The sequence below is a fragment of the Stenella coeruleoalba genome (assembly GCF_951394435.1).
Source record: "Stenella coeruleoalba genome assembly, chromosome: 19".
NCBI classification, from domain to species: domain Eukaryota; kingdom Metazoa; phylum Chordata; class Mammalia; order Artiodactyla; family Delphinidae; genus Stenella; species Stenella coeruleoalba.
The window spans coordinates 18,237,206-18,264,418 of record NC_137165.1 but is presented as its reverse complement, the minus strand read 5'-3'; the positions used below and the strand labels follow the sequence as shown (position 1 = coordinate 18,264,418).

The following is a 27,213-nucleotide window of genomic DNA, read 5'->3' as shown; positions in this document are numbered from 1 at the left end:
CACAGCATGGCCAAAAAAAAAATTTATTGAGCACCAACTATGTGCCAAGTATTGATTGTTCTAGGCTCTGAGTATACAGTGGTGATTAAGACACCCTGACATCAGTCTTGGTGATGATTTTTTGGATCTGGTTCCAAAAGCAAAACGAACAAGTGGAACTACATCAAACTAAAAAGCTTCTGCACAGCAAAGGAAATCATCAACAAAATGAAAAGGCAACCTACTGAATGGGAGAAAATATTTGCAAGTCACATATTTGATAAGGAATTAATAACCAAAATACATAAAGAACTCGTAAAATTCAACAGCAAAACAACAATTTAAAACTGATTAAAAATGGGCAGAAGATTTGGATAGACATTTTTCCAAAGAAGATATACAGGTGGTCAACAGGTACCCGGAAAGATGCTCAAAATCACTAATTAGGGAAATGAAAATCAAACCACAGTGAGATATCACTTCACACCTGTTAGAATATCAAAAACACAAGACATAAATGTTGGCAAGGATATGGAGAAAAGGGAATCCTTGTGCACTCTTGGTGGAAATATAAACTGGTGCAGCCACTATGGAAAACAGTATGAAGGTTCCTCAAAAAATTAAAAATAGAACTACCTACAATCCATCAATTCAACTTCTGGGTATCTATCTGAAGAAAACAAAAACACTAACTTGAAAAGAATATGTACCCCCATGTTCATTACATTGTTACTTGCAATAGCCAAGATATGGAAACAACCCAAGTGTCCATCAATGGATGGATAAAGAATGTGGTGTGTGTACACACACACATACACACACACACACACACACACACACACACACACACACATAAACAATGGAACATTATTCAGCAATAAAAAAGAATGAAATCTTGCCATTTGTGACAAACATGCATAGAACTTGAGGGAATTATGCTAAGCAAAATAAGCCAGAGAAAGACAAATATATAATTTCACTAAAAAACAACCCCCCCCCCCCACCAAGCTCATAGACACAGAACAGATTGGTAGTTCCCAGAGTTGAGGGGTGGGGGGTTGGGGGGTGGGTGAAATGAGGGAAGGGGGTCAAAAGGTACAAACTTCAAGTTGTAAAATAAATAAGTCATACGGATGTAATGTACAGCATGGTGACAATAGTTAATACTACTGTATTGCATATTTGAAAGTTGCTGAGAATAGATCTTAAAAGTCCTCATCACAAGAAAAAAATTTCGTAACTATGTATATGATGGATGTTAACTAGACTTATTGCAATGATCATTTCACAATATATACAGATATTGACTCATGTCGTGCACCTAATACTAATATAATGTTATATGTCAATTATATCTCAATTTTAAAGAAAGAAAAATCGCTACTCTCACAAAGTTTATATGCAAGCACAGGGGAGACACTCAACAAATGAAGGAATACACATGAGGAAAAAAAGGGATGAAACACAGATGGTGAGATGCTAAGAATTCGGGGTGATGCTTCTGTGAGCTTTTTTTTTTAGATTAGATGGTCTAGAAAGGTTCCTCTCTGGGGAGGTGACATTTAAACTGAGATACGAGAGAAGAGCATTCCAAGCAGAAAATAGTCAGTGCACAGGCTCTGAAGCAGGTACACAATAGGTCTAGGAACAGGGTAAGGTCAGGAAGCAGGCAAGGAGCAGCTCAGGTAGACTTTATAAGGCAGGGCAAGGAGCCTAGGTTTTATTTAAGTGTGATTAGACATCAAAAGAACTTAAGCATAGTCATGGCAACATAAGAGAATGGATTTTAGAAGGAAAAGAACGGGAGTGGGAAGCCAACAGTTAGTTAGTGAACTTGCATTTAGTCCAGGTGGGAAGTCACGGCGGCCTGAACTTAGGTGGTCGTGGCGGAGATGGAGATAAGAGGACAGTTACGTCTTTTGGAAGCACGGTCAACAGGACTTGTTGACGGATTGCAGGGGTGGGGAGAGCAGAAAATAACTCCCAGATTTTTGCTTTGAGAATGTACTCAGCTAAAGTGGGAAAACTGGGAAGGGGGTGGTTAGTGCTGGATACCAAGGGCTCTGTTTAAGGGGCCTCAGATATCCAAGAGGTAATTACAGGCAAGAAACAACAGAAGCGTGGATTTCTGGAATGAGGTCAAGGCTGGTAATACTGATTTGGGAGTCACTGGATGAATGAATGAATGAATGTATGCATGTATGCATGCATGTATGTATGTATGTATGTATGTATTTGGCAGCACCGTGTGGCTTGTGGGATCTTAGTTCCCCGACAAGGGACTGAACCCGGGCCATCAGCAATGAAAGCACGGAGTCCTAACCACTAGACCGCCAGGGAATTCCCTGAAGGACTGAATTTAAAGTCAAGGGGCTGCTAGTTGCAATGAGCTATACCTAGTTCCGAGAAACTTGGTTTCTAATAAAATAATAAAAGGACCAGTGTTCCTTGGAGAAATGGTTGGTGTCAGCACCAGGACAGGGAAAGTACAGGATGATGCCTGGGAAGCACGTACGTACAAAGGTTGCCTGGAACTTTTTACAAGGCCAGAAAGGAGGGCTCAGAAATAATGGGCACATGTTGAAACGGCACATGAACCAAGCTGAAGGCGCTGCCACTGGCCAAACCTGAGAAAAGAACACTGAGCAACGGAATAAATGATAGTAATGGACTATGATGCAAAGAACAAAGTAACTATTCACAAGCCCATATACCGATACACATAAATCACTGAATAAATATATGGGGGAAAGGCACTGTTCTCTCTCACAGTACAATTCCAATTAATAAATGTAGAAGAAATGATAGAAGTAGAAAAGTTGGCAAATATTACAGTAGTAACTGTTCGGGGCAAGATCAGCAATAGTCAAAATCACAACGAAGGTACCACTTCACACTCACTAGAATGGTTACAGTAAAAAGGACAGATAATAACAAGTGTCAGCAAGGATATGGAGAACAAGAACCCTTAGATGCTGCTGGTGAGAATGTAAAACGGTGCAGCCACTTTGGGAAACAGTTTGGCAGTTCCTCAAAATATTAAAACTGAGTTACCAAATGACCCCACAGTTCCACTCCCAGGTTATACCCAAAGGAAATGAAAACATATGTTCACATAAAAACTTGTACACTGGGAGTTCCCTGGTGGTCCAGTGGTTAGGACCTGGCACTTTCACTGCCGTGGCCCAGGTTTGATCCCTGGGCGGGTAACTAAGATACCTCAAGCTGTGAGATGCAGCACCCCCCCCCCCAACAAAACAAAACAAAAAAGAAACACCTTGTACACAAACATTCATAGAAGCATTATTCATAATAGTCAAAAAGTAGAAACAGGGGCTTCCCTGGTGGTACAGTGGTTAAGAATCCACCTGCTAATGCAGGGGACACGGGTTCGAGCCCTGGTTCATGAAGATCCTACATGCCATGGAGCAACTAAGCTCGCAAGCCACAACTACTGAGCCCATGTGCCACAACTACTGAAGCCCACACACCTAGAGCCCGTGCTCCGCAACAAGAGAAGCCACCTCAATGAGAAGCCCGTGCACCGCAAGGGAGAGTAGCCCCCGGTGGCCGCAACTAGAGGAAGCCCACATGCAGCAATGAAGACCCAACACAGCCAAAAATAAATAAATAAATAATTTATTTATTTTTTAAGAAAGTAGAAACAATCCAAATGTCCACAAACTGATAATAAACAAAATATGGTACAGACATTTCACGGATACTGCATTTTTTTTTTTTTAACAAACTGAAGGTTTGTGGCAACCCTGTGTTGAGCAAGTCTATCCGTGCCATTTTTCCCAATTGCATTTGCTCACTACGTATCTCTGTGTCATATTTTGGTAATTCTTGCAGTATTTCAAACTTCTTCATTATTATCGTATTTGTTATAGTGATCTGTGATCAGTGATCTTCGATGTTACTATTTTAATTGTTTGGGGGCACCATGAACTGTACCAATATAAGAAAGCAAACACAATCGATAAATGTTGTGTGTTCCGGCTGCTCCACCAACCAGCTGCTCCCATCTCTCCCTCTCTTTAGGCCTCGCTACTCCCGCGACACAACAATATTGAAATTAGGCCAATTAATAACCCTACGCTGGCCTCTAAGTGTTCAAGTGAAAGGAAGAGTCACACGTCTCTCACTTTAAATCAAAAGCTAGACATGATTAAACTCAGTGAGGAAGGCGTGTCAAAAGCTGAAACAGGCTTTTGCCAAACCGCCAAGTTGTGAGCGCAAAGGAAAAATTCTTGTAGGAAATTAAAAATGCTATGCCAGTGAACGCATGAATGATAAGAAAGCAAAGCAGCCTATTGCTGACATGGAGAAAGTTTGAGCGGTCTGGCTAGAAGATCAAACCAGCCACCACATTCCCTTAAGCCGAAGCCTAATTCAGAGCAAGGCCCTAACTCTCTTCAATTCTGTGAAGGCTGAGAGAGGTGAGGAAGCTGCAGAAGAAAAGCGTGAAGCCAGCAGAGGTTGGTTCATGAGGTTTAAGGAAAGCAGCCGTCTCCATAACATCAGAGTGCAAGATGAAGCAGCAAGTGCCGATGGAAAAGCTGCAACAAGTTACTCAGAAGACCTAACTAAGATCATTAATGGAGGTGGCTACACTAAACAACAGATTTTCAGTGTAGACGAAACAGTATTTTGGAAGAAGATGCCATCTAGGACTTCAATAGCTAGAGAGTCGTCAATGCCTGGCTTCAAACCATCAAAGGACAAGCTAACTCTCGTTAGGGGCTAATGCAGCTGGTGACTTACAATGAGATTAATGTTGTTTTCATGTCTGCTAATGCAATAGCCATTCTACAGATCATGGATCAAGGAGTAATTCTAACTTTCAAGTCTTATTATTTAAGAAATCTATCTTGTAAGGCTATAGCTGCCATAGCTAGTGATTCCCCTCGTGGATCTGGGCAAATAAATTGAAAACTTTCTGGAAAGGATTCTAGATGCCACTAAGAACATTCACGATTAATGGGAAAGGGTCAAAATATCAACATTAACAGAAACTTAGAAGTTTATTCCAGCCCTTATGGATGACCTTGAGAGGTTCAAGACTTCAGGGGAGGAGGTAACTGCAGATATGGTAGGAACACCAAGAGAACTAGAATTAGAAGTGGAGCCTGAAGATGTGATGAATTGCTGCAATCCCATGAAAAAACTCTCATGGGTGAGAAGCTGCTACTCATGGATGAGCAAAGAAAGTGGTTTCTTGAGATGGAACCTACTCCTGGTGAAGATGCTGTGAAGACTGTTGAAATGACAACAAAGGATTTAGACTATTACATAAACTTAGTTGATAAAGCAATGGCAGGGTTTGAGAAGATTGATGCCAATTTTGAAAGAAGTCCTATGGTGGGTAAAATGCTACTAAACAGCATTGCCTGCTACAGAGAAATCATTTGTGAAAGGAAAAGTCAACTGATGTGGCAAACATCATTGTTGTTTTGTTTTAAGAAATTGTCACAGCCCCACCCCCTCCGCCTTCAGCAGCCAACACCCTGATCAGCCAGCAGCCAGCAGCCATCAACGTCAAGGCAAGACCCTCCACCAGCAAAAAGATTACGACTCACTGAAGGCTCAGATGATGGTTAGCATTTTTCAGTAATAAAGTATTTTTAAATTAAGGTACACACATTGTTTTTTTAGACATAATGCTATTACACACTTAATGGACTACGGTATAGCGTAAACATAGCTTTTATATGCACTGGGAAACCAAAAAGTTCAAGTGACTCACTTTATTGCAGTATTTACTTTGTTGTGGTGGTCTGGTACCAAACTCACAATACAGTATCATCGTGGTCTGCCTGTATAGCCATACAATGAACTATTATTCAGCCCCCTCTCCAAAAAAAAAGGAATGAAGTACTGACACATGCTATAATGTGGATGAACCCTGAAGACATTATGCTAAAAAGAAGCCAGTCACTAAAGACCACATATTGTATGACTCCATTTATATGAAATGCCCAGAATAGACAAACCCTATTATTTTTACAACTTTTAAAATGTTTCAAATTATTCCAAAATAAAAATTTAGAAAAATAAAATCAGGGCACTCGATGAGATCACCTAGAGACAGTATAGGCAGAGAGGATAAGGAAACTCAGGACAGAACCCTGGGATATGCTAACACTTTAAAGGTTGAAGACAGGTTGAAGACTCAGCAAGAGACTGAGAAAGAGAAAGTAGCCAGCAAGATAGGCAAGTCAGCTATTTGTGCCGCCTGCCAAGACAACAGGGGCGAGGGACATTTTACTGGCCCTAATACTCAAGAGAGCTTAATCAAGACATTTGTCAGATACACGTAGAAAAAAAATCTGGCTGCCACCCAAGCGTAGGAGGGGCAGAGCCTTGCCCCTCAGTGGTGCTTGCTGTGGGGATGAAGATCTATTCTCCTGGGGAAGGAGGAAGATGAAATACCACCAGGGACGGATCTTAGTGAATGTGCATAGTGATCCTGATTTTCATTTTAGAGAGAGGAAACAGAACCAGAAAATCAAGTCATTTGTACAATGAATGTGGCAAAGTTGGGATTCAAAATTTTAGCTCTTAAGTCCATGCTTTTCTACTCCTCCCCCAGCAACCTAGTGAATTGCCAATACCACCTAAAGATCCTTTCGTTTCCAGGGCTGCTAGTCAGTGTTTCCACAAGGGCTACAGTGACTGAGTAAAGTTGCTTCTTAAGAAAGGGTTGCAGGACTTCCCTGGTGGCACAGTTGTTAGGGATCCGCCTGCCAGTGCAGGGGACACGGGTTCGAGCCCTGGTCCGGGAAGATCCCACATGTTGCAGAGCAACTAAGAAATTAAAAAAAAAAAAAAAGCAAGGGTTGGATAAATCAAGAAAATTAAGTTAGACACAAGCAGACTGACATGTATCCCCCTGGGTACTTTAAGGTTAGGTAGGCACACAATAGTGGGGGGCTGGGAGGGCTGCGGTGCAAAGATTTGGGACTCAGTTCACTGCCAATACAGCAGGACGGAGACTGGTCAGCTACCCCAGGTTCAGTTCCCAGGGACAGGGGAACAGGCAATTTGTCAAGACCTGCCTAGTACATCACTCCCCTGCTTAAACCCCTTTAACGGAATCTTTAGAGAGGGTAAAAGAGCCAGTAACTGGACAAAGCACAGGTGAGGGCAGGGGTGTCAATGCCGCGAACAGGAGGATGAGTGGACACATGTATCTTAAACACCAAGACTCAGCTCCTGGACACTGGCATCCTGGCCTTGACCCTCTGGGACCCAAAAGATGAGAAGCTGGGAGGACAGGGTTTTAGATGGAGGGAGCATCTGGCAAAGCACTCCACAGAGAGCAAGGTGCATTCTTAGAGCCGAAAGATGATCTCTTTGACTAGAGGGTAGTCACGTGGGACAGTGTACATTTGGCTGCAAAGAAGGTCTGGGGCCAGGTCTTCAGGGCTTTGTAAACTACCTTAGGATTTGAATTTTATCATAAGAGGAAAGGGAAGATGTTAAGTTTATTCCCTTTTTAAATTAAAATTATACTTACACATAATTAAATTGTCTTTAAAAAAATTTAACCACTGTTAACTTAGTTATCCAAACAGACTATAACCTCTTTGAGGGCAAAGCCATTGGATTGAACTACTTCTACCTCCTCAGTATCTAGTGCAGTGGTTCTCAAACTTTAGCAGAATCATGGGATGGGGCCGTGGGTGGTTAACACAGATTTCGCTGGGCCCCAACCTTCAAGTTTCTGATTCACTAGGTCTGGGGTGGGACCTGATAACTGTATTCCTTACAAGTTCCCAGGTGTCGTGACCGCACTTTAAGAATCTGGGGAGAAAGTAAAAGATCCTACAGGGAATCAGTAGAAAGAGTAAGAGAGTATATGAAGACACACTGAGTTCCCGATGCTCTTCTAGACCATATACAAAACAAGCTGGGATAAAAGAGGCTGGAATTATAGAAATCCCAGAGGCAGATTGGAAAAGTAGAGATAAAAACAGTTAATGACAAAACTTTAGCCTAAGGAGGTTTCCCCTCCATTAAAGCCCCTGTTCCAAGATACTCTTCCATTTATAAATAAAAAGCAAAACAGTAAGTTTTTCAAAATTAACAATTTTAGAACAATTAAACAAAACCCACAAAGAATGCTTTTAAAAGAGTAGTTACACATCCTTACCTTCCCTCAATTATCTGTACCTGAAATAAACCTAACCGCCAAGTCTGCACTCCTCTAAATAGACATCATCAATTGCCTGGTGACAGCTATAAGAAGGGAAGGCAAAATGCCTCAGAGGAACTGAAAAGCATCCAGAAAATTTGCTTTGCCAACTTTAACCTTTCTTAGTAATAGAAATGTCAAACTCTTTATTGGTTTATTTTTTTCTTTCTCTCTCTCTCCTCTTTTTCTTGCCTGCGTTTTTAAACTGAACATACAGCATATTTACTAAACGTATAAAATCAAGGCAAGTTGTTAAGGCTGGCTCCTACAGTGGAAGGAGTGCCGAACTGGGAATCAGGACATCTAGTCCTAGCCCAGGCACACACTAATTGTATGGCTTTGTGCTCAGTTTATGCTATAAATGTACAGAGTTGGACAGATGGTCTTTGTGGTCTATTTAAGCTCTGATATTTTGACTTTCAAATCTAAAGAAATAAGCAGCATTATCACACTGTCAGGCACACAAGGGGACAGTCCCCAGATAACTAGAGTTCAAACGAAACATTCTTGTGGGATTCCTTCACCTTCCACCTATGTCAATTACGCAACTGGACAAAGGGAAAGCAAACATGGATCAAGCATCAAAAGAACAGCTCCAGATGAGTGCTCAGAGGAAGTGGAATTGACGCTCCCTTTACCTTCTGAGTGCCATGCTGCGAGGTGGGCGCCAGCTCAGCCAGAGCACCATGTTCTGGTGAACAACAGGACCATCAGTAAGAGTGAAAGAAATCAAACACTTTCTGCAGGTCCAATCTTGGTTTCCCTATAAATAAAACATGACTACAGTCGTTTTAAGTTCTTCCTAGTACTGTACCTTTTCAAATTCCGAAACAATCAGGTAAATTTTTTTAACCTGCTATGCATTTACTACTAGTACTTTCATCAATTACACCAAGGAGTTGGTCAAATCTGGCCCACAGCCTGTTTTTCTACAGTCCATGAGCCAAGAATAGTTTCTACATTTTTAAGTGGTTACAATAATCAAAGTAAGAATATTTTTTGACAAGTGAAAATTATGCAAAATTCAAATTTCGGTGCCTATAAATAAAGTTTTATTGGGATGCAGTCATGCTCATTTGTTTACATAATGTCTGTGGCTACTTTCTTGCTATGACATAGTTGAGCAGCTGCAAAAATCTCGAATATTTACTATCTGACCTTTTACAGAAAAAGTTTGCGACCCCTAAGTTACACCACAGCCTATATACCCATGTCATTTTAATAACAAACACTTCCAAGGGTTATTTAGATCATAAAAGACATGGGTAAAGTATGAATAGGAAAATACTGAAAGAGGAAAAGTGTTCGTACAGAACTTGAATTTTTCAACAGATGAGGATAATACTGGCAAGGCCTCCTTGTTTGTGTGTATCTGACATGCAGCTTTCAAACCCAGAAGGAATGACAATCTCTCAATTTTACTGTCTTTCTGCAGCTCTCTATGCTAAAGGAGAAGAGAAAACGACAGAGTAAAACATTATCACTGGAAAATACAGCTAGGAACCAGAATGGCACTACGAAGTTAGGAAGTTTCCTAATGATTTCAAAATCTCACCTTTTAGTAAGGTGTCTGTGTTTTCTGAACCAAAAATAACTGAGACAAATGGTATGACAAGTGTAAGCATGCCACGGGAGGCAAGGGGACATAGTTTTTGAATTGGGGATGCACTAGAGAGATCTGAGACACAGTAACTGTGATACTCACAGGTCAGAGACTTCCAAAGAGCTGAGAGCCAAACAGGTTAACAGACATTCACTCTTACTGATGGAGCCTTTTGATAAATAGAGTTTAAAAGACAAGAAGTACTTGTAAGATTAGAGGTTTTAACAAATGGGTTATTGGGACTGTGAATCTGGGGATCGAGGTTTTTGGTTCAGGCTACCTGCATGGAGCATTCTCATACTACAAACATTAAATAAATTTAGAATCTTGACATGGGGTATTTCTCAAAAAGCATCTAGTCCCGAATCAGCTTCCTAAAATCACATGGACTATTAAAAATTTGAGGATGATGCCAAATAAATGTGCTAATGAAAATTAGGTCACATATTCATTTTTAAGATTTGCACATGTATTTTAAAGACACTTTTACACTGATGTTTACTAGTACAATTGAGACAAAAGGGGCATCAAAGTTAACACCAGTTGCATTGTGAGGGTCTGTTTAGGAAAGGTTTATGCCCTATACAGAGTTTGAGCACTTACCTCTGTTTCCCCTCTGCTAGTCATTATTCAGTTGCCTTCCCTCAGGTCAGAAAAGTTCTCCTTTCAATCAGGACTGGCTCAGCAGTATACCTCCTCTTTGGTGCCTTCCTCTGACAGAGGTGATGTACAGATCTGCACAAACAGACATCCACAACCCTCCTACCTCATCTCACAGGCCATTTCGGAATGGTGATGTGCTTCCCAAACTCCTAACACCAGCCCACTCCTACTATAACACTCATAAGCTCTGCCAGTGTGGGACATGGCCCATTTTTTGGTCAAATGTGAAAGAGAAAGACAGATGAATGGCAAGAAGCAACAGACCATTGATGTGCTAATTAAGGCTAAGTTACTACATTATGCCAAGGGACTACAAACCTTCAAAGTGATGTTTCTTCACAGGACCGCCTCGAAAATTCGTTAAAATACCGTAGCAGTTTCAGAATTGTCCATTTAAAATATAAGGCAGTTGGTGCAAAGTGAAAGGTTTCCTTTCAACCCTCAAAGTCCTATTTTCCTCATTTTTCCTTAGTACTCTTACAGCTTGCACCTTCGAGTAAATTGTAAAAGCCAGAAGAGGCCTATTACTGTATTGATTCACATATTTCCCCACATTAACTAGTCCCTAACGTGGATATGAAACAAGGAAAAAGATCCGCATGAGCCTGTAGATTAAAGAGCAGAAAACAGTGAGCATTTCCTCTGCAAACCCACCCTGCCTGGACTGAGAGTGGAGGAAGGCTTCCTCCAGGGAGGGAGACGTGTCAAGAGCAGGTAAAGAAATAGGGCAGGTGCCTTCTTGTGAATCAGACACTTAGGCCTCAAGCGAAAAGATTAAGAGAGAAAAATCTAAATATGCAAACATACTACTTTTCACCTTTGGGCATACTCATTGAAAATAATATTTCAGTCTGAACAGGGAAGAACTTGGAAGGAAAGAATTAACTGTCATTGGAAGCTGTGTAACTGAAATTTATTTGGTAAATGAGAAACTCTCAGAAAATAATGAAAATGAGGAGCCACCAGATTTTTTGCTCAATTTTCCTTTTCCTCAAATTCAGAATGGAAATGGGAGGGGGGAGGGAGACATGGAATTATGAAGTGAACATGACACACATTAGTTTACAAGCTTATAGCTAATAAATCATGTTGTTCCTAGCTGCTCAAGGGGTGTGATCTTAGGGAGAAAACACCCCTCAGAAGAACAGAGGGAAAAAAAATCCATGTTAAAGGAGAAGATAAACATGTAAATCATAGCAAAAACCACATTAGTTAGGTATGTGTAGGGGAAAACAATTGCCTTTTTCTGAGAATAGATTTCCCCACAACTTTAAAATAGATTTCCTCTGATACATACAAATCATACTTGTCTTCTTTCCTAATAAGTATTATCTTTTTATATAAAAAATAATTTCCAAGACAGGAAAGACAGAAACCAGAGGATTTCATTCACATCTGTACAGAAATATTTACTTTTGTTAGACAAAAAACTCAAGATCACAGTACACAGTGCTTATTTATTTAAATACTTGAAAAGGTCAATGATGGAAAAAATAGGTTCATAATGAGAGTTTTATTCATTAGATTTATTTCACCATTTAAAAAAGTGCTGCTTCTAGGTTATCCTAGCCAGATATAGAACACTTCATGACACATGCAGCTACTGTAATATACTATAATAGACACAGCCATTATAGAATGATTTACACTTTGGGAGGAAACTCAATAGTAGTAATGGTGACTATTTATTTAAACTAAAAACATTGATAATATACAAATCTTTTTTCTCATTTGATTGAAAGGGCTATAAAATTCAACATACTGACAAAGGAAACAAAATAATCACACAGGTGACGCCTTTGCTAATCGCCTTGAGCTTACTCCTTCCTTAAAGGAGAGCATCACACTCAGCTATACAATTTTCTAGACTGAACGATGGCTTCAAGGCTGGCCTACCATGAAGGATGGGACTGAAAGAAAGTCACGTTTTTAAAAACGGAGAGAAAAAGGCAAATTGTGCCTCGTGTACTTAAAGTACCCAAAGATCATTCTGAGTAAATGTGAAATAAATAAGTGATCAATGAGTAAATAAAGTCTCTGAGCTGACTTAAACCTAGGAGAGTGAGCCAACTGAGCACTAATAATACCATGTAGAAACGTCTAGAGACATCATTTCTTGAACTCAGTCTGGGAGACCATATCTTGCCTGAATATGTACATTATTTACAAAATATTCCCTTTCGGCCTCTGAAAGTTAGTCATTTTAGTTTGGCTGTTAAGCTGTTTCCTTCCATATGCTAGCCAATACTGCAGTTATAACTATCATTAAAATACTCTTACGCATGAATTACAAATATTAACAAAGTAACTCTGCATGTATAAATATCTCAATATTTCTAGCGGAATTTAAAGCATTCAGAATGTACATAAAAGTATTTGTTTTTGGTAGGGCCAGTATTTTTTTTTTTTTTAAATCATCGCTGTTTCAATAATGCTTTGTACATAGCAAAGCCCAAAACTGCAAAAACAGTAGCACCAAAACTTGCTCGAAGCCAAAATGTGGAGCTCTTGAGGTCAGCTTGTGTCACGTGCCTGTAGTCAAAAAATATAATTAATGTTTAAAACATGATTAGTATGAAAAAAACAGTTATATGAACAATCTACTTTTAGGGAAGTATTAGCACACTTGTCAGGCTAATTGCATACAGTAATGGTCACCAAAAACATTTATCAATAAAGCCACATGTACATTGCTTAGATAATCATTATCTTAAGACATACTGTAGACATTAATAAAGAAATATCTATAATTAGTTACTATTTGGGAGTAAACAACATCCAAAATGTTATAAATTTTCTTCACATGGGAAGCGGAGAACTTAGACAAATCAACCTGCCACTTTTTAAAACCAGTATGGTCCTTCAAAATGAGAGGTAAGACTGAGACCTCACAATTTTAAGAGTCAATTTCATGGAACTTAATGTGCAATCTCCTGTCCCCAGGAACCAAAAGCTATCTTGTAAGCAGTTAAGTGACAAGTGACAATACTTTTCTAAGAGCAATGCTTAAAATCAACTTTGGAAACACTGAGTCCCATAAAAATTTACCAAAAAAATCCCAAAGGGGTGGGGGAAGATTTACAAGTTTGCATTAATTTGGTTACTGCTGATTAAAGAAAGAAGAAGAAAAAAACAAACAGACGAACCAAACCCTGGTATCAGACAGGCAGTGACATTGGTACCAACTAAAGGACATGATGTAACATGATGGACTGAAAGGTAAATGACATAAAAGAAGCCATATTATGCATGACAAGAACAGGGACAGCCTGTATCACAAACTGAGTTTGTGAGCATGCTCAGTTAATAACACTGCTAAGCACCCCCAAGGGTCTCAAGTATGACAGCTTACCATGAAGAGGATACAGCTTTAAAGCAAAGGTTGGAACATTTTATTCAGCGTCACTGAAGTTTTAGTTAAGTGAACACAATTGAGGTGATGCAGAAAACTTACAGAATTAAGAGCTTAGAGAAACTGTCTAGTTTAGGTTATTTCACAACTAAATTAAACAAACAGAGTTGAAGCAAGAGTCAGACATCATTAAAAGACCAAGACACTGACATATGCAAAAGAGTTAAGAGCCAAAAATCTATAAATTATACAAAACTACTGTCTCAATAATAGTCAAAGAGAGAACAATCAGATTAGTTATCACAAAATGCAATCTGTACATCCCTAAGAAACAAGTTTACAATACAAGCAAAGTGCTCCATGCTTATCACTATGGTAAAACAACACAAAGCACTCCAACTTATCTTACCCAGTTTCTATTAAAAAAAAAAAAAAAGTCACTCCTTAAATAATTATTATTTTACAAAGCAAAGTGATAACACAGGTTCATGCCACCTTGCAAGTTAGTTCTTCCAACAGGTAATGTTTCATTTTTTTAAAAAACAGTTAGGGAAGAAAATACTTAGGTGTTTAGTTTTTCCACTTGGAAAAACTCCAACAAAGGCAACCCACTGGTTGTGGGAAATGTTACCTGGCTTCAAGAAAAAGTGGACCATGAGATGACTCCACGAAGATGGAATCTTCTACAGAGCTGATGGCATGCACCTGGTGAATAACACTGCCTTCGTCATCTGCTAACAGCACGGCACCCCACTCAGCTACCTGGGCTCTTAACCTTTTATACACATGCACACAGTTTGCAGTTCATAGCACAGCTCACAAAAGAAGGGGACTGAAAGTAATATCTCTCAATTAAACATCCCACACATAAACTGAGTTGCCACCCTACATGATGCATCTCATGCTTTCTATATTTAAAATAAAGTTATTCTATAGAAAATTGCCAAACTTAAAAAAATCTATCTATATATACTCTTTTAAAACACTCACATACCAGGCAGGAAACCTAAGGCTGTTATATACGTTCTCTATGTATCCCCCAGAGGCTGGTCTTGGTATATCTGAAACACTAAGAGAAGCCCTTGAAACCAATACTATAAGCAGTACCTGACAATATGAGGTGACTATAAGTATTTACTCAAAATGAGGCTAACAACTATTAGTCATGAAGTTTAGAAATGCTTCTAGTTTCTGACTACTAAAAACTACAAACATACATCTGTAAAAAAAAATTGAGTAAAACATCCCAAACTCAGAGGCTGTCATGGCCCTATGATGAGAGTTTCAAAGTTTACAACTCCAAGTCAGCAGAGATGTACAGAACTTAAAGTGAGAACACAGGCTAAAAGTGCATTAGAGTTTTGCTTCAGGTTTGGTCTCTCTGTGATTTTCATGCATCTTCACTAATGGAGAATATTTTTACACTTATTTTTTAATTTAGGGGAAAAGGGGGTTAGGATTAATATTAGCTATAATGACATTAAAATCAGTCAAAATGATTTCTCATCAATATTCTTCACATATGGAAACTGTTAACACAGCTTAGCTCCCTTTGTTGAATTTTGAGAAAGTATTACCATTCATGAAATAATATATTCTAACTGACTTTATTGCTTAGTTTTCTTTTGCATTTCAAGACAGTAATTATTACTTTCCCTAAGCTATAGTATAGTCTTCAATAGGCAAAACAGTGGTTCATATTTATAGATGAAAAACAATACAGATACATGTTCAACATACAGCTAGTTTAAAACTCAAGGCAACCATTGACTCATAAAATATATTTCAATGACTCTATCGATGTTATAGTAGTTGTTTAACATACTTTTAGACATGGAAAACTACTTTTAGACAGAAAGCTACTTAGAGAATTATTTTATGTCTTTACCGTATGCATTTAAAAGCTACATCACCAGGCTCTATTTACAAAAGAGAATGCATTTATAACAGATGGCACATTTGCAGTGCCTGCCTAACTGACAACACCTGAATGGAGAACAGTGCAATCTTAATTGTAAGTATTAAGAACTGAGCCATGTTTGTCATTTCAGATCTCAAGCAGAAGCAGAGTAACAGTTTCATAAGGCTGCTTCCTAGTTCATGCCTATAAACTCAAGCAAAAGGAATGCTTCCACAATTCAAAAGTTTAATTCTTGCCAAATGATTCACATAATACACCTCAGAATAAATTATAATATCTTACTGCATATTTTTTCTTAAGTTTTTTTTGACTATTAAAAAAGTAATACAGGGAGTTCCCTGGTGGCGCAGAGGTTAAAATCCCGCTTGCCAATGCAGGTGTGTGTGTGTGTATAAAAAGGTTATTTTTTTCCAATCTACTGATATATCAGAATCACACATTTCCCTACTGTACGCAGAATAAAATAATTTAGGTTCAGCAGTATCTCTTTTTAGAACATAAGAAAGAACGACTAAATGCTAAAATATAACCATAAAAAATCGTGTGAAGCTTGTCACAGCTTTCGAGTTCTTAGGTAGAAAATTCCTGTGGACTGGATGCTGGCTTTCTGTCTTAGAAGTGCTGAGGGCCCAGATGTCAATTAGATGACAAGCGCTTTTTTTTTTTTTTTTTTTTTTTTTGCGGTACGCAGGCCTCCCACTGTTGTGGCCTCTCCCGTTGCGGAGCACAGGCTCCGGACGCGCAGGCCCAGCGGCCATGGCTCATGGGCCCAGCCGCTCCGCGGCATGTGGGATCTTTCCGGACCAGGGCACGAACCCGTGTCCCCTGCATCGGCAGCCGGACTCTCAACCACTGCGCCACCAGGGAAGCCCAACAAGCGCTTTTTGACACAAGTGTGGGAGCAAACCAACAGGTTTGGACCTGGATATTACTAAGGCTGCTACTTAACAAGGCAGAGAGAAGATAGTGTTTCAAAATTCAGGCAATAAAGAGGCACATTAAAAACTTTGTATGAAGGTCACATAGGCATATAACAACGGACAAAAATTCCTATGTACCTTTGCACAGAATGCCTTAAAGAAGGCATACAAAATGCTTTGATTAACTCTACAATTTATGGTAAATATAAGAACATGGACTAAAATCTTTATTGGTTCAGTGTATTTAACCAATAATAAAGGGAATGTTATCCTCTCCCTGCTTTATGTTTCTACCACCTGGTGAAGTATTTTTTCATATTTACCTCCAATAATAATGCCATTACTGCTAATAATAATTTTAACAATGACAATTCTCCTAATTGAACTAGTAGGCATGAAACATTTTAATAAGCTATTTCTCGAAATAGGTTAAGAAATAAAACCATAGTGTCCAACAAAGATGAACTATAACACAAATCATACGGAAGCTGTTAACTGAGCATGCCTAAACAGTAACATACTTAGGAAAAGGACACAGGTGTGCATCAATGTCAAGAAATGCTTCACCAAGCATTAGAAGAATAAAAATTCATGGATGATTGTAGATACATGGGAAACACATAATGTCTTCTACATGTTAACTACAGATACTTAAAGGTCAGAATAGGCAAACTCCATCCTGCTGTGCCCTTTAATGTACTAAACCAAACGGCAAAAATGTTTTAATTTATAAGCAGCAGCAGCTTACTTGAAGAGAATCTATAACACAAGCTCTCATATAATTTTAAACGTATGACTATGTATATGTATCCAAATTCAAAGAAAAGCCTTGTAAGGACCTTTCATATGAACACAGAAGTTTCATATGAAATTAAAACAGAGGATGCACTTCCTTAAAATACAATATTTTACTGTAACATAATATCCTGAGAACTCTTACATTCCCTACAGAATCTCTATAGCATTAAGATTTCTAGGAAACTATCCTCTTCATAAAGCAATCCTGTGAAAAGACAGTTCATTTTAGCGTGACAACAGTGAAGTCCTTTCTTCAAAAACAGGGCTCCTATATTAAGTAACATGATTTCAAACAATGTGAAGGAGTAACTTAGGTGATTATTAAAGTAATATGGGCAAATGAAGTGAGTCGTTAAAGAACAGATTAAAATAAATGTCACATATATCCAATTTTTAAAAATACATTAATAAACAGGATAAAAAGTACAATGGGTATGACGACTTGTCCATCATACCTTTGCGTCTCGGTAAATACTCAGTGTGAACTACACATTTTGTTGCTAAAGTAAGATGCTGTTACCAAACTTAAGAAGTAACATGAACAAATAACCTATACGGCTAATCCAAGTACTAAAATGTGGTGAAAGAAATACTAAAACCAAGACATGCATCAGAGAAAACCACACCAAAATAATAAATCGTAAAATAAACCATTTGATTAAATTATAGGTTAGGAAAAATGGGAGGATTATACACTGAAACACAGCTGGGAAACGGCTCAAGAGGAGTTAAAAAATGACTAAGTGGCACAGGCAAACAAATGAAAATGAACACCTAAAGGAAGGGACAAATTAAAGTGCACACACACTACAGTACAGTGACATCCTCATGCAAAGCAGGAGTGTTCTAAAGTCAGAATAATAAATACTTAATAAACTAAAATCCTGGGTAGTTCAAACCAACAATCAAGCCCACTCCTACATAATCATTTTAACACCTTCAGATTTAAGAGGTATTTATAATTAAAATATAATCAAAAGGTATTTTTCTCCAATAACATGATTTTCACTATTTGAAATGAAAGCATTGCCAGAGACTAAAATCACCTGGCCACAGGTTAATAATCTTCCAAATGTATTTAAATTCAAATAATTCCAGCTATTCATAAATTATTCCAAAGAAAAACATAAACCTATCCAGATCTAAAGGCTGAGGCCATAATTACCAAAGAACAAAGTCACACGTCAGCTATGTAGTTAAACACTTCTCTCACATGTTGAATATACATTCAATTAAACTGGAAAGAAAAAAATTTTTATTACTATTTTCTACTTAAAATACATAGTGTCAGTAAATAAGCTAAAAAAATAAAGACAATCTTTTCTGGTCAAAAACAGATGGGGAAAAATGGACAATTTCAGAAATGTTGGAACTGCTGAAATTGTGTAAGTATAAATTAATTAATTTGGCATAGATCCTCTCATGATCAGGTTATAGCACTTCCTTTGCTAGCATAAGGCACTAAGGTCACTGAAAATATAACCAAAAGTTAAAAAAAAAATTTAACACAATATTTAGAAAGGTATTTAAATACAGGTCTGTATCTTCTTCATCTTGATATTTTGCCCCAGCTCACAGCAAGATCCTATCTAAAGCAGGTACTTAAGTACTTGGATGAATAAATCAAAGTGGTAGGAGGATGACATAAAGGGAGAACGTGGCACCAAACATGTATTATCTCTGGAAGTAGTTTCTATTTTGGTGATCAAAATTTTTACAAGCATGCTAAAACTATGTACTAATTTGAGACCAACATGTATGTACCAATATTTGTCTATTAATTTCTTTGCAGACATTTAACAAAACTTTTTGGTTAAATAAAAAATTTTAAACTGCTCATTTATACTTCTAAATCAAACGCTAGGCACAGCAGATTTCTAAAATGAAAAGACTTAAGACTTACTGTTGAGTGAGAATCGTCCCTATTGAATTACAGTGAAAAATTCTTACATGACTTTTACTCAATTAGTGAATCCTTTTTCTGTTTATGTAACATTAAGATACACCTAGAACAGCAAACCAGTGGTGACCAACCACCAAAAGGTTGCCAAAACCCAAGACACGGTAGGGAAAGTGGTTCCATTCTCACCCCACCAACCCCATTACTTTTTCAAGTTATTAAAGAGAAAGGAGTGAAACTGTATGTGCAGGTGTTTTTAAGAGACATTTTCATTCCTCAGGTGTACCTTTTTCTGGCCTGCATTTTCACAACTTTAGGCTATGTCTTAAGACTGAAGTTGCAAACTGGTGACCTGTAAACATGCTTTCTTTGTTCTGATTAGTACTTCAGATTTTTAAAATTTAATTGCCTTTACTTAAATATCAGGAAATTTTACCTAAAAAATCCTGACTTCTAGTGTCTCAGAGAATCAGAAGTCCTGGCGATACCACGCTTGCACAATAACCAACAGCCAGAGCTGAGTGGTGGCTGCCTCTGGCAGACAGGACCTGTCGTAGCTCCCACCTCTCTTATTTCTTCTCCTTGGCCACCTTCATTCATTAACATTATCCATCCAGACCCTGTAGGTACTTAAGTTTTTGGCCTCCATCCTCACCTACCTCATCTATAATCCTTTTGTGAATTAGAAGAAACTTCAATATAGAGCTCCTAAATTTCCACTGGACTTCTATAAAATAATTTATTGAAATACTACCAGGGAAGAGGAAGGAGTTCTCTGAAAAGTATGCTGGTTTTCCTCCTCATCTTTTTCATTCTTTCCCTTCTTGATTACCAGACATCAGTGATGTATGCTGACATTACCATTAAATTATTTCTAGTTTATAATTAGATATGACAAAATGTACTGATTTCTCTTCGAAGATCACCGTACAGAGTAATTTATGATGAGCAATCTCATCCATTAATGCACACCCAACCTATTTCATTGGGAAGCTGACTAAACCAATCTAAAATTAAAATTGGCAATAAAGATGCAGACAACGAATCAATCTGCAATTATGGACGATCAAGAGCTTCTAGAATAAAACTGATGGTCTGCGATCAGCAATTACTAGGAGCCAAGGTGAGTTCACCAAGAATAAGACACCAAATAGATGTCACTTTCTATTCAGATAAAATTAATACATTGGTGGATCAGAGGAATGTGGTAGAAATTATATTGATTTCAAAAGAGCCCTCCAGGAAATCTCTTATAAGACAGTAAGATACAACATGGGCTGGATAATAAAATATTTTTAATTGACAGAATAATCTTTCCCCAAGAATTCTGAATCTGTGTCACTGGGAAGAGTTCTCTAGTGGAGCACTAAAGGGCTTGCTTGCTTGAGCAATCTCGCTCTCTAATCTCTGGGTATTCAACATTATTTTTTAATCAATAACTTGAAAGATAAAGAAGACACAGCTACCAAATTTGCAAATAACACAATGCCGAGAAATATATATAATGGGACAAATGACAGAAATAATGTTTGAAATGACTGAGCTAGAACAATGGATCAAAAAGCAGAATATGACACTCAATAGAGATATATATGTATCCGCATTTAGATACAAAGAGCCAACTAAAACTGTCAAATACACAGAGAGGAAGGGGACACTGCCTTAATAGCACTTTGTATGAAAAAATCTGATTTCAACCCCAAGATTAATATGCATCAACAGTGGGCTGGGGCTGCTAAAAAGTTAATTCATGCAGTAGACAGGTGCTGTCCTAACTGTGGAATATGACCGCCCACCGTTATGGACTAGTCAGATCACACCGGGAGCACTGTTCTCCATTCTCAGTGGCACTTTTTAAGAGGTACTCTGAACAACTAAGGGGCTTTCAGATGAGGAAAACCAGGAATGATGAAGTCACTAAACCATTTAAGAAAAGGCTGAAAGAAATGGGGATGTTCTACCTGGAGAAGAGAAATTTAGGGGAGACATGATGGCCGTCTTCAAATGTCTGAAGGCTATGTTGAAGAGGGAGTAGAATAGTCGTATGTTGTTCTAAAGGGCAGAACTAAAGCTAAAGGAGAGAAAGTTATAGGGAAATAATTTTAGTCCAAAAAAAAGGCAAAAGCAAAAACCTTCTCCAATGAGGAAAGCCATCAGCAGATAACAGTATCTCTAAACTCTATCAGGAAGGCTCACAGGAAGGCAATCTAATGGGAGGTTAGGCCAGATGAATTCTAGAATCTCTTCCAACTCTACCATTTCCAACACCGGAGCTCCTGAATGCTGTCTGGTTTGAACTAGCCTTGCACTTTCTCAGACAGTTGTCATGAGCAAATCTGTCTGTGTTACTCTTTATAAGATGCCATTCAAAAGACAGGCAGAACTTCACCACCAAATGAGCGCGGTGATCCCTTCAAAGCAATCAGCTATGACGGCTGCATTCTTATTCCAGAGCTACTAGTGCTCCAAACATCACTGAAACTCTTTTAGAATGTCTTCAGAGTCCGTTTCTGACTCACGTAAGATACAGCCTCACTGTTTAATAGCCATGTCTACACTGCTGGTGGACACAAACTATCCTACTCATTTGGTACAGTTGGAGCCTAGCCCTCAGGAAGAGTCCAACAGTAACCCAAATAAGATCCATTTCTAACCAAAATCTGTTTAGCTTGATCATCTGTCTTAATCAAGCCCTGGTCCCAATGACATTTGAATGATTTCAAAAACGTAAGTCATTCATAGACACATAAAAATTTGACATTAGATACAAATTAATATTACATAGGCTCTTAAATGTTCACAAAATGTAAAATCGATTTGAACAAAGAAAGGTAGCATGACCAGAATAAGAACATAACCTTCCAAGTTTATTGCTCTGAGGGAATGTATACAACCTATTTTTTTCTTGTTGTTTCTCTTTCTTTTTTAAAAGCATTTATTTTCTAGGCATACTTTATGTTTCGGGTTCAATTGTAAAGACCTCAAAAACTAGTACTATAGATCTTTTTCTTTTCCATATTCCTTTGAATCCTTATAGTTGGTTATTATCTTCATTTCAAAAAAACATTCCAGGTACTTAAAAGTAAAAGTACATTATAACTATAAATAATTTCAATAGAGGAGTTTTTCAAACCCAAGATACCGCTCATATAAGTATGGTTTTAATAAGCTGTACTATTTGAATGCAAGCTGAGTACAGTATAACATGTGGAATCAATGTGTCTTTTCCTTACTAAAGCCCTAATCTATTTCTACAACTCTCAGCCAAAAGATTTCTAATCTCCCTACATATATTATCCCCTAATATAAAAAATACTTTAACTTCCTTAATAAAAAAAAAGCTAAAATCTTACTTTATAGTCCCCTAAATATATCTATTAATTTTTAAACATTAAGGATGATTCCAGAACTAAACATTGTCACCATAGTGAGAATTTTAGTGGAAGTTAGTTGGGCATCAGTCAGCTTGTTGTCTTTGTAGTATTTGTATAATAAATAGTTAACCACTTTTTTCTTTTGTATTTTAACAGAATGCCTGGTACCCAGTAAAGAAAGTTAAGAACCTGTTAAGAACTGCAGTGAAGATTTTGTTCTTTACAGATTGCAGCAAGTCTGAGTTGAGGAAGTTCTGACAGATGCAAAATGTACACCTGTTGCAGGTGCACATACAGCGTAACCGGGCATGGCTGCGAAAACACACAGAAGGACAGGAGTTGAGTTCTTACTTACAAATATGGCACAAGTCAGAGTGTGCCAACTTAAAAAAAAAGATTTAGGCATAAGCAACACTAAGGAAAAGGACAGTGTGGGGCATGCTAAAGTTGTGCAGAATTCCACATTTACCAAAAATATAATGAACAGCAATAGCTCCCTCCTCCCTCCCTATAGAAAATCTAAGGAAAATCAGCTAACACTTTTGCTTTTTTGGAGGGAGGATAGAATTATCAGTACAAGGGTTTTAGTGGAATAAATATGCACAGCAATAGATGGCACCCTCATCTAAATTAATAAAAGAAAAACTGGGTAAGCCACAGCACCCACCAAAAGGTCAGAGTTTGCTAGCATTTAAATAACCATCCCCTCCTCCTCCCTCAGTATATACACATGCCTGAAAACCAGGAAGGAGAAGAGTGACAAATACACAAAAAAGTCAAAAGACGAGTATGTTCAACCCTGAGGAGATATGAACAACATCGTCTTTAATTCATCAAGCACCATGGCTCCCAAAGGAAATCAAAGTGCTTCATAAATTTCTACTTGAACCCAAAATATAGGGTTAATTTCGTCTGCTAGCAAAACACACCAGCTAAGTACGATAATATGAAACTCTGGGTAAGGGTGTAAAAAATCAACAATGGATCCAATTGATATTAGATATGAAATTTAGGGAGGCTTTCTGACTCCTTTCTGGTTGAGTGAGTTGCACTAGTTGGTACAGGCACGTGGGGCAGCCCATTTCACCTCCACTCTAACAACCAAAGTAGGGGGTCTCCAATGACTGCTCAGTGGTCAGAGCCACTCAGACATACAAGGCCATCACACCACCCCTGGAGAGGTACTGGCGCAGAACCCACTCAGAAGAGCGCCACCTGAAGAATCAATTACATCACTTCCTGTAACACCTGAACATTTTTTAGAGGCTTCTCAGTCAATGGACTGGCCCAATCTGACTTGGCTTAGCTTGTGAGATCTGATGAGACCACAGCACACCGTGGCATGGTTGTGGAGATTAGCAGCATCCCAATAATGCCTAATTCCCAACATGAAGAAAAACAAGAATTAATTTTTTAAAAGACTCTTACAGGCTCAAGACATTCCATTTTAAAATCTGACTTGTGATGATGAACATATCACTGCTACTAAGTCACTGCCAGCTGTCATACTGGAATCCATCTGTTATTTTATAAGTTGAATCTGACTCTTCAACATATACAGGCTCCACCCACCAAAAAGGAGGGATGCAAAGTATGCTTAGCAACAGGGAGATGCTTCATGAGAAGTAGTTTCGGATTAACCATAAAAACAAGTGTCCATGTATGTACATTTATCATATACACACACACACACTCACACATATTGCAGTAAAATTTTAAAGATGCAGATCTAAAAACACAGTTGCAGTTATTTACAAGATTAAGACAGTGCATTTACATATTAAAAAGAAAGACACCATAGTATACAGTTAGGCAGTAAGCCTGACCAAGCAGTGCGTTTCTGGATAATTACTAAATGTGAATTATGGAGAAAAAGATTTGGTCATCTATAAGAAAATGTCAACAAAATGCCATAGAAGCCATAAAGAAAAAGTAACTTACAAAGCAGTTTTTAGAAAGACCCAGATTTTTCTCAAATTCTCTATTCTATCAGTGTTGCCCATGTCTCGGGAGAGTCTGTCTCTGTAATGATCCTCTCTGTAGATAACATACATGAAAGTTTTAAAGCAAAGGTAAACATAAAAAGTAAGGTTTTGCTTATCTAACAGTAATAGGAAGGAATGACTTCTCTTCCAATACAAATAGAATTTCAAGGGTTTGCTGCATTTTTTTTAAAGTACTAGTTAATGGAACAGCAATAAAGTTAACTGATTTGAAAAATCCGTACAAATTAACAACCTTTTGAAAAACCTTATTAGCTTGTAGCAATTTTTGAGTATTACTCTATGTTATACTGTACTTTTCATAAGAAGAAAAATAATTTAGAGAATAACATAATAATAAATAGAATAAACTGTAAAGTCCTGAGAAACGCACTGCCTGAAAAACTATCTTATCACAAAACAGAATTTATACAAACACCGTACTTGAGGAGAATGCCATTAAGAACCATGCAATTTTAAGGCAGTTAGTAAACTACAAAGATGACCACAGTTATGTGCTTGTGCATATGCATGTAGAGATATACAATAAATGTACATAAAATTTGTGGCTCATAACACTTAACATAAAACATTTATATAGAAGGAATCCCAATTACAACTACTTTTTATAGCACTAAAAAAAGACATTATATCCTGAACTCAAACATACCCATAATTTAAACATAAATTCATAAACGATTTTAGAATCCTTCACATACTCAAGGTCAATTAATCAGCAGAAAAAATATAAAAGTTAACTTTTTGTTCATATGGAAATGCCTTATCAGCATGATGTCAATTCCATTTTATTGCAGTAAGACTATCTTTTTAATGATGGGTGAGAGGCTGAGTTTTATTGCACTATCCTATTAAGATAGTTACAGCCTGCTCAAATATAGTCAAATATTATCAGAAGCACCAGTGATATAATTTTCTTCTGGTACCCAAACCAAACCTGCATTTACTCAAACTTGTCCCTTCTCATTACAAAGTCTCTTTCTGTTGCTGAACAACTTCTATGTGACAGAGATTCTACCCTCATGGCTAGTAAAGGCATGCAATGTTACCACAAACCATGCAAAACGAAAATCATGGCAGAGCAAGTACTTACGGGTACATGGCCATTGTTGTCAATTTAACAAAGATGTCTTTACTGGGTGCATCAGCAGTATTGCAAGTGAAGGCTTGTGGTGGAGGCATTTTGTGTTTCCTGCAGAAATCAGTAGGTGAAATGCTATATTCTTGTCTGACTTCATGCAGGTCTGACTTTGCAGCTACGATTAAGCAAGGTATTCTGCTGTCCATAAAGTGTTGCTACAGAATAAAAAGTGAAATCAAAATCTGATGACAAGTTCAAAAATTACTAAACTTAATTAAATGGGCACTAAAAATTTTCTCTAGATAGGCAAAGCATCAACAGTTTCAGGGAGAAAGTAAACTAAGAGGCAAAGACTGGCAGTTGTCTAGGTCAGTAGCATAAGACCAGGGCCACTTTTCTAATGCTGGTAACAATATAACAATTCTTCAAATTCACTACAATTTGAAAAAAAAATTTTTTTTCAAAAAGAAACAATACTCTGAAATAAAAAGAAATCTACCTAAATTCTCCCTCCTAAAGCACACTATTTTCATTTTTTGATATTACCTCTAGTCCTTAAGTACATGCATATATATATGTTTACATAGTTGTAGTCATGCTGGACATAACCATTTAAAAGTATAATACTGAATTTTCCATGTTTTCAGAATTCAAAACCATTATTTTTAATGGCTACATAAATTTCATAGGATCATTTTGTCTCAATTTGGTAAATATCCTCCTATTGTTAGACATTTGGATTATTTCCAGGTTTTTGCTATTAAAAACAATGCTAGAGTAAATTCCTTCGTACATACAGTTTTTTTACTCTTACTGAATCTTGTTGATAATCTCAAAGTAACTGATAACTTTTCAAGCCTCTGGTTTATCCCCTTGCTCTATTATTATTCTTTGTATAACGGGCAACATATAATCCATGTGCACTCCTAAGACCTTCCATTAATGCAGAGGTTCTTAACCAGGAACGCACATCAGAGTCACACGTGGAAAAAAGTACTTTTAAAAATACAGATGTCTGCGACTCTACCACCTCAGAATGGAACCAGAACCTTTAGGGATAGGACACAAATGTATGTATTTCTGAAAAGCTCCACAAATAATTTTCTTGCATTTCCCTGGTTAGAAAACACCACATTACAATTCCATTAAACTCCTTATAAAGTTAAACTTGGTTTTAGACCAAAAGAGCAACAAACCTTAAAAATCCTGGCACAGTATTCAAAGGATTTAGGGTTACTGACATCATATACCAGGCACACAACATCACAAAGGATCTCAGCCTCAGTTAGAAATTCCGATTCTGAGATATCATGCAACTTGTAAAAAGAAAAAGACAGAAACATAAGTATCATAACACTGATGTAAAATTAAAGTCATGATGTTTTATTATTTGCTTAACTTGACTTCCTAATTTAAAAATAC

The 27,213-nt window shown here is 37.7% G+C and overlaps 1 protein-coding gene across 9 annotated transcripts in view; it reads right to left on the bottom strand.

Moving 5' to 3' along the window:
- Window positions 1-7,300: 7,300 nt before the first annotated feature.
- Window positions 7,301-27,213, bottom strand: part of RHOT1 (ras homolog family member T1) — a 63,082-nt gene continuing 43,169 nt past the window's right edge. For 2 of the 9 annotated variants that reach the window (XM_079905797.1, XM_079905794.1), the window contains exons 17-21: window positions 26,988-27,107; window positions 25,804-26,006; window positions 24,652-24,747; window positions 22,900-23,022; window positions 10,545-12,977 (exon numbers count right to left, since the gene is read on the bottom strand). In XM_079905797.1, coding sequence (XP_079761923.1) covers window positions 12,860-12,977; window positions 22,900-23,022; window positions 24,652-24,747; window positions 25,804-26,006; window positions 26,988-27,107 — 660 coding nt within the window. In that variant the 3' untranslated portion in view covers window positions 10,545-12,859. Of the gene's footprint in view, window positions 10,518-10,544; window positions 12,978-14,420; window positions 21,408-22,899; window positions 23,023-24,651; window positions 24,748-25,803; window positions 26,007-26,987; window positions 27,108-27,213 lie in introns of those variants that run through there. The other 7 variants (XM_079905801.1, XM_079905802.1, XM_079905796.1 and 4 more) reach the window with 7 other exon arrangements.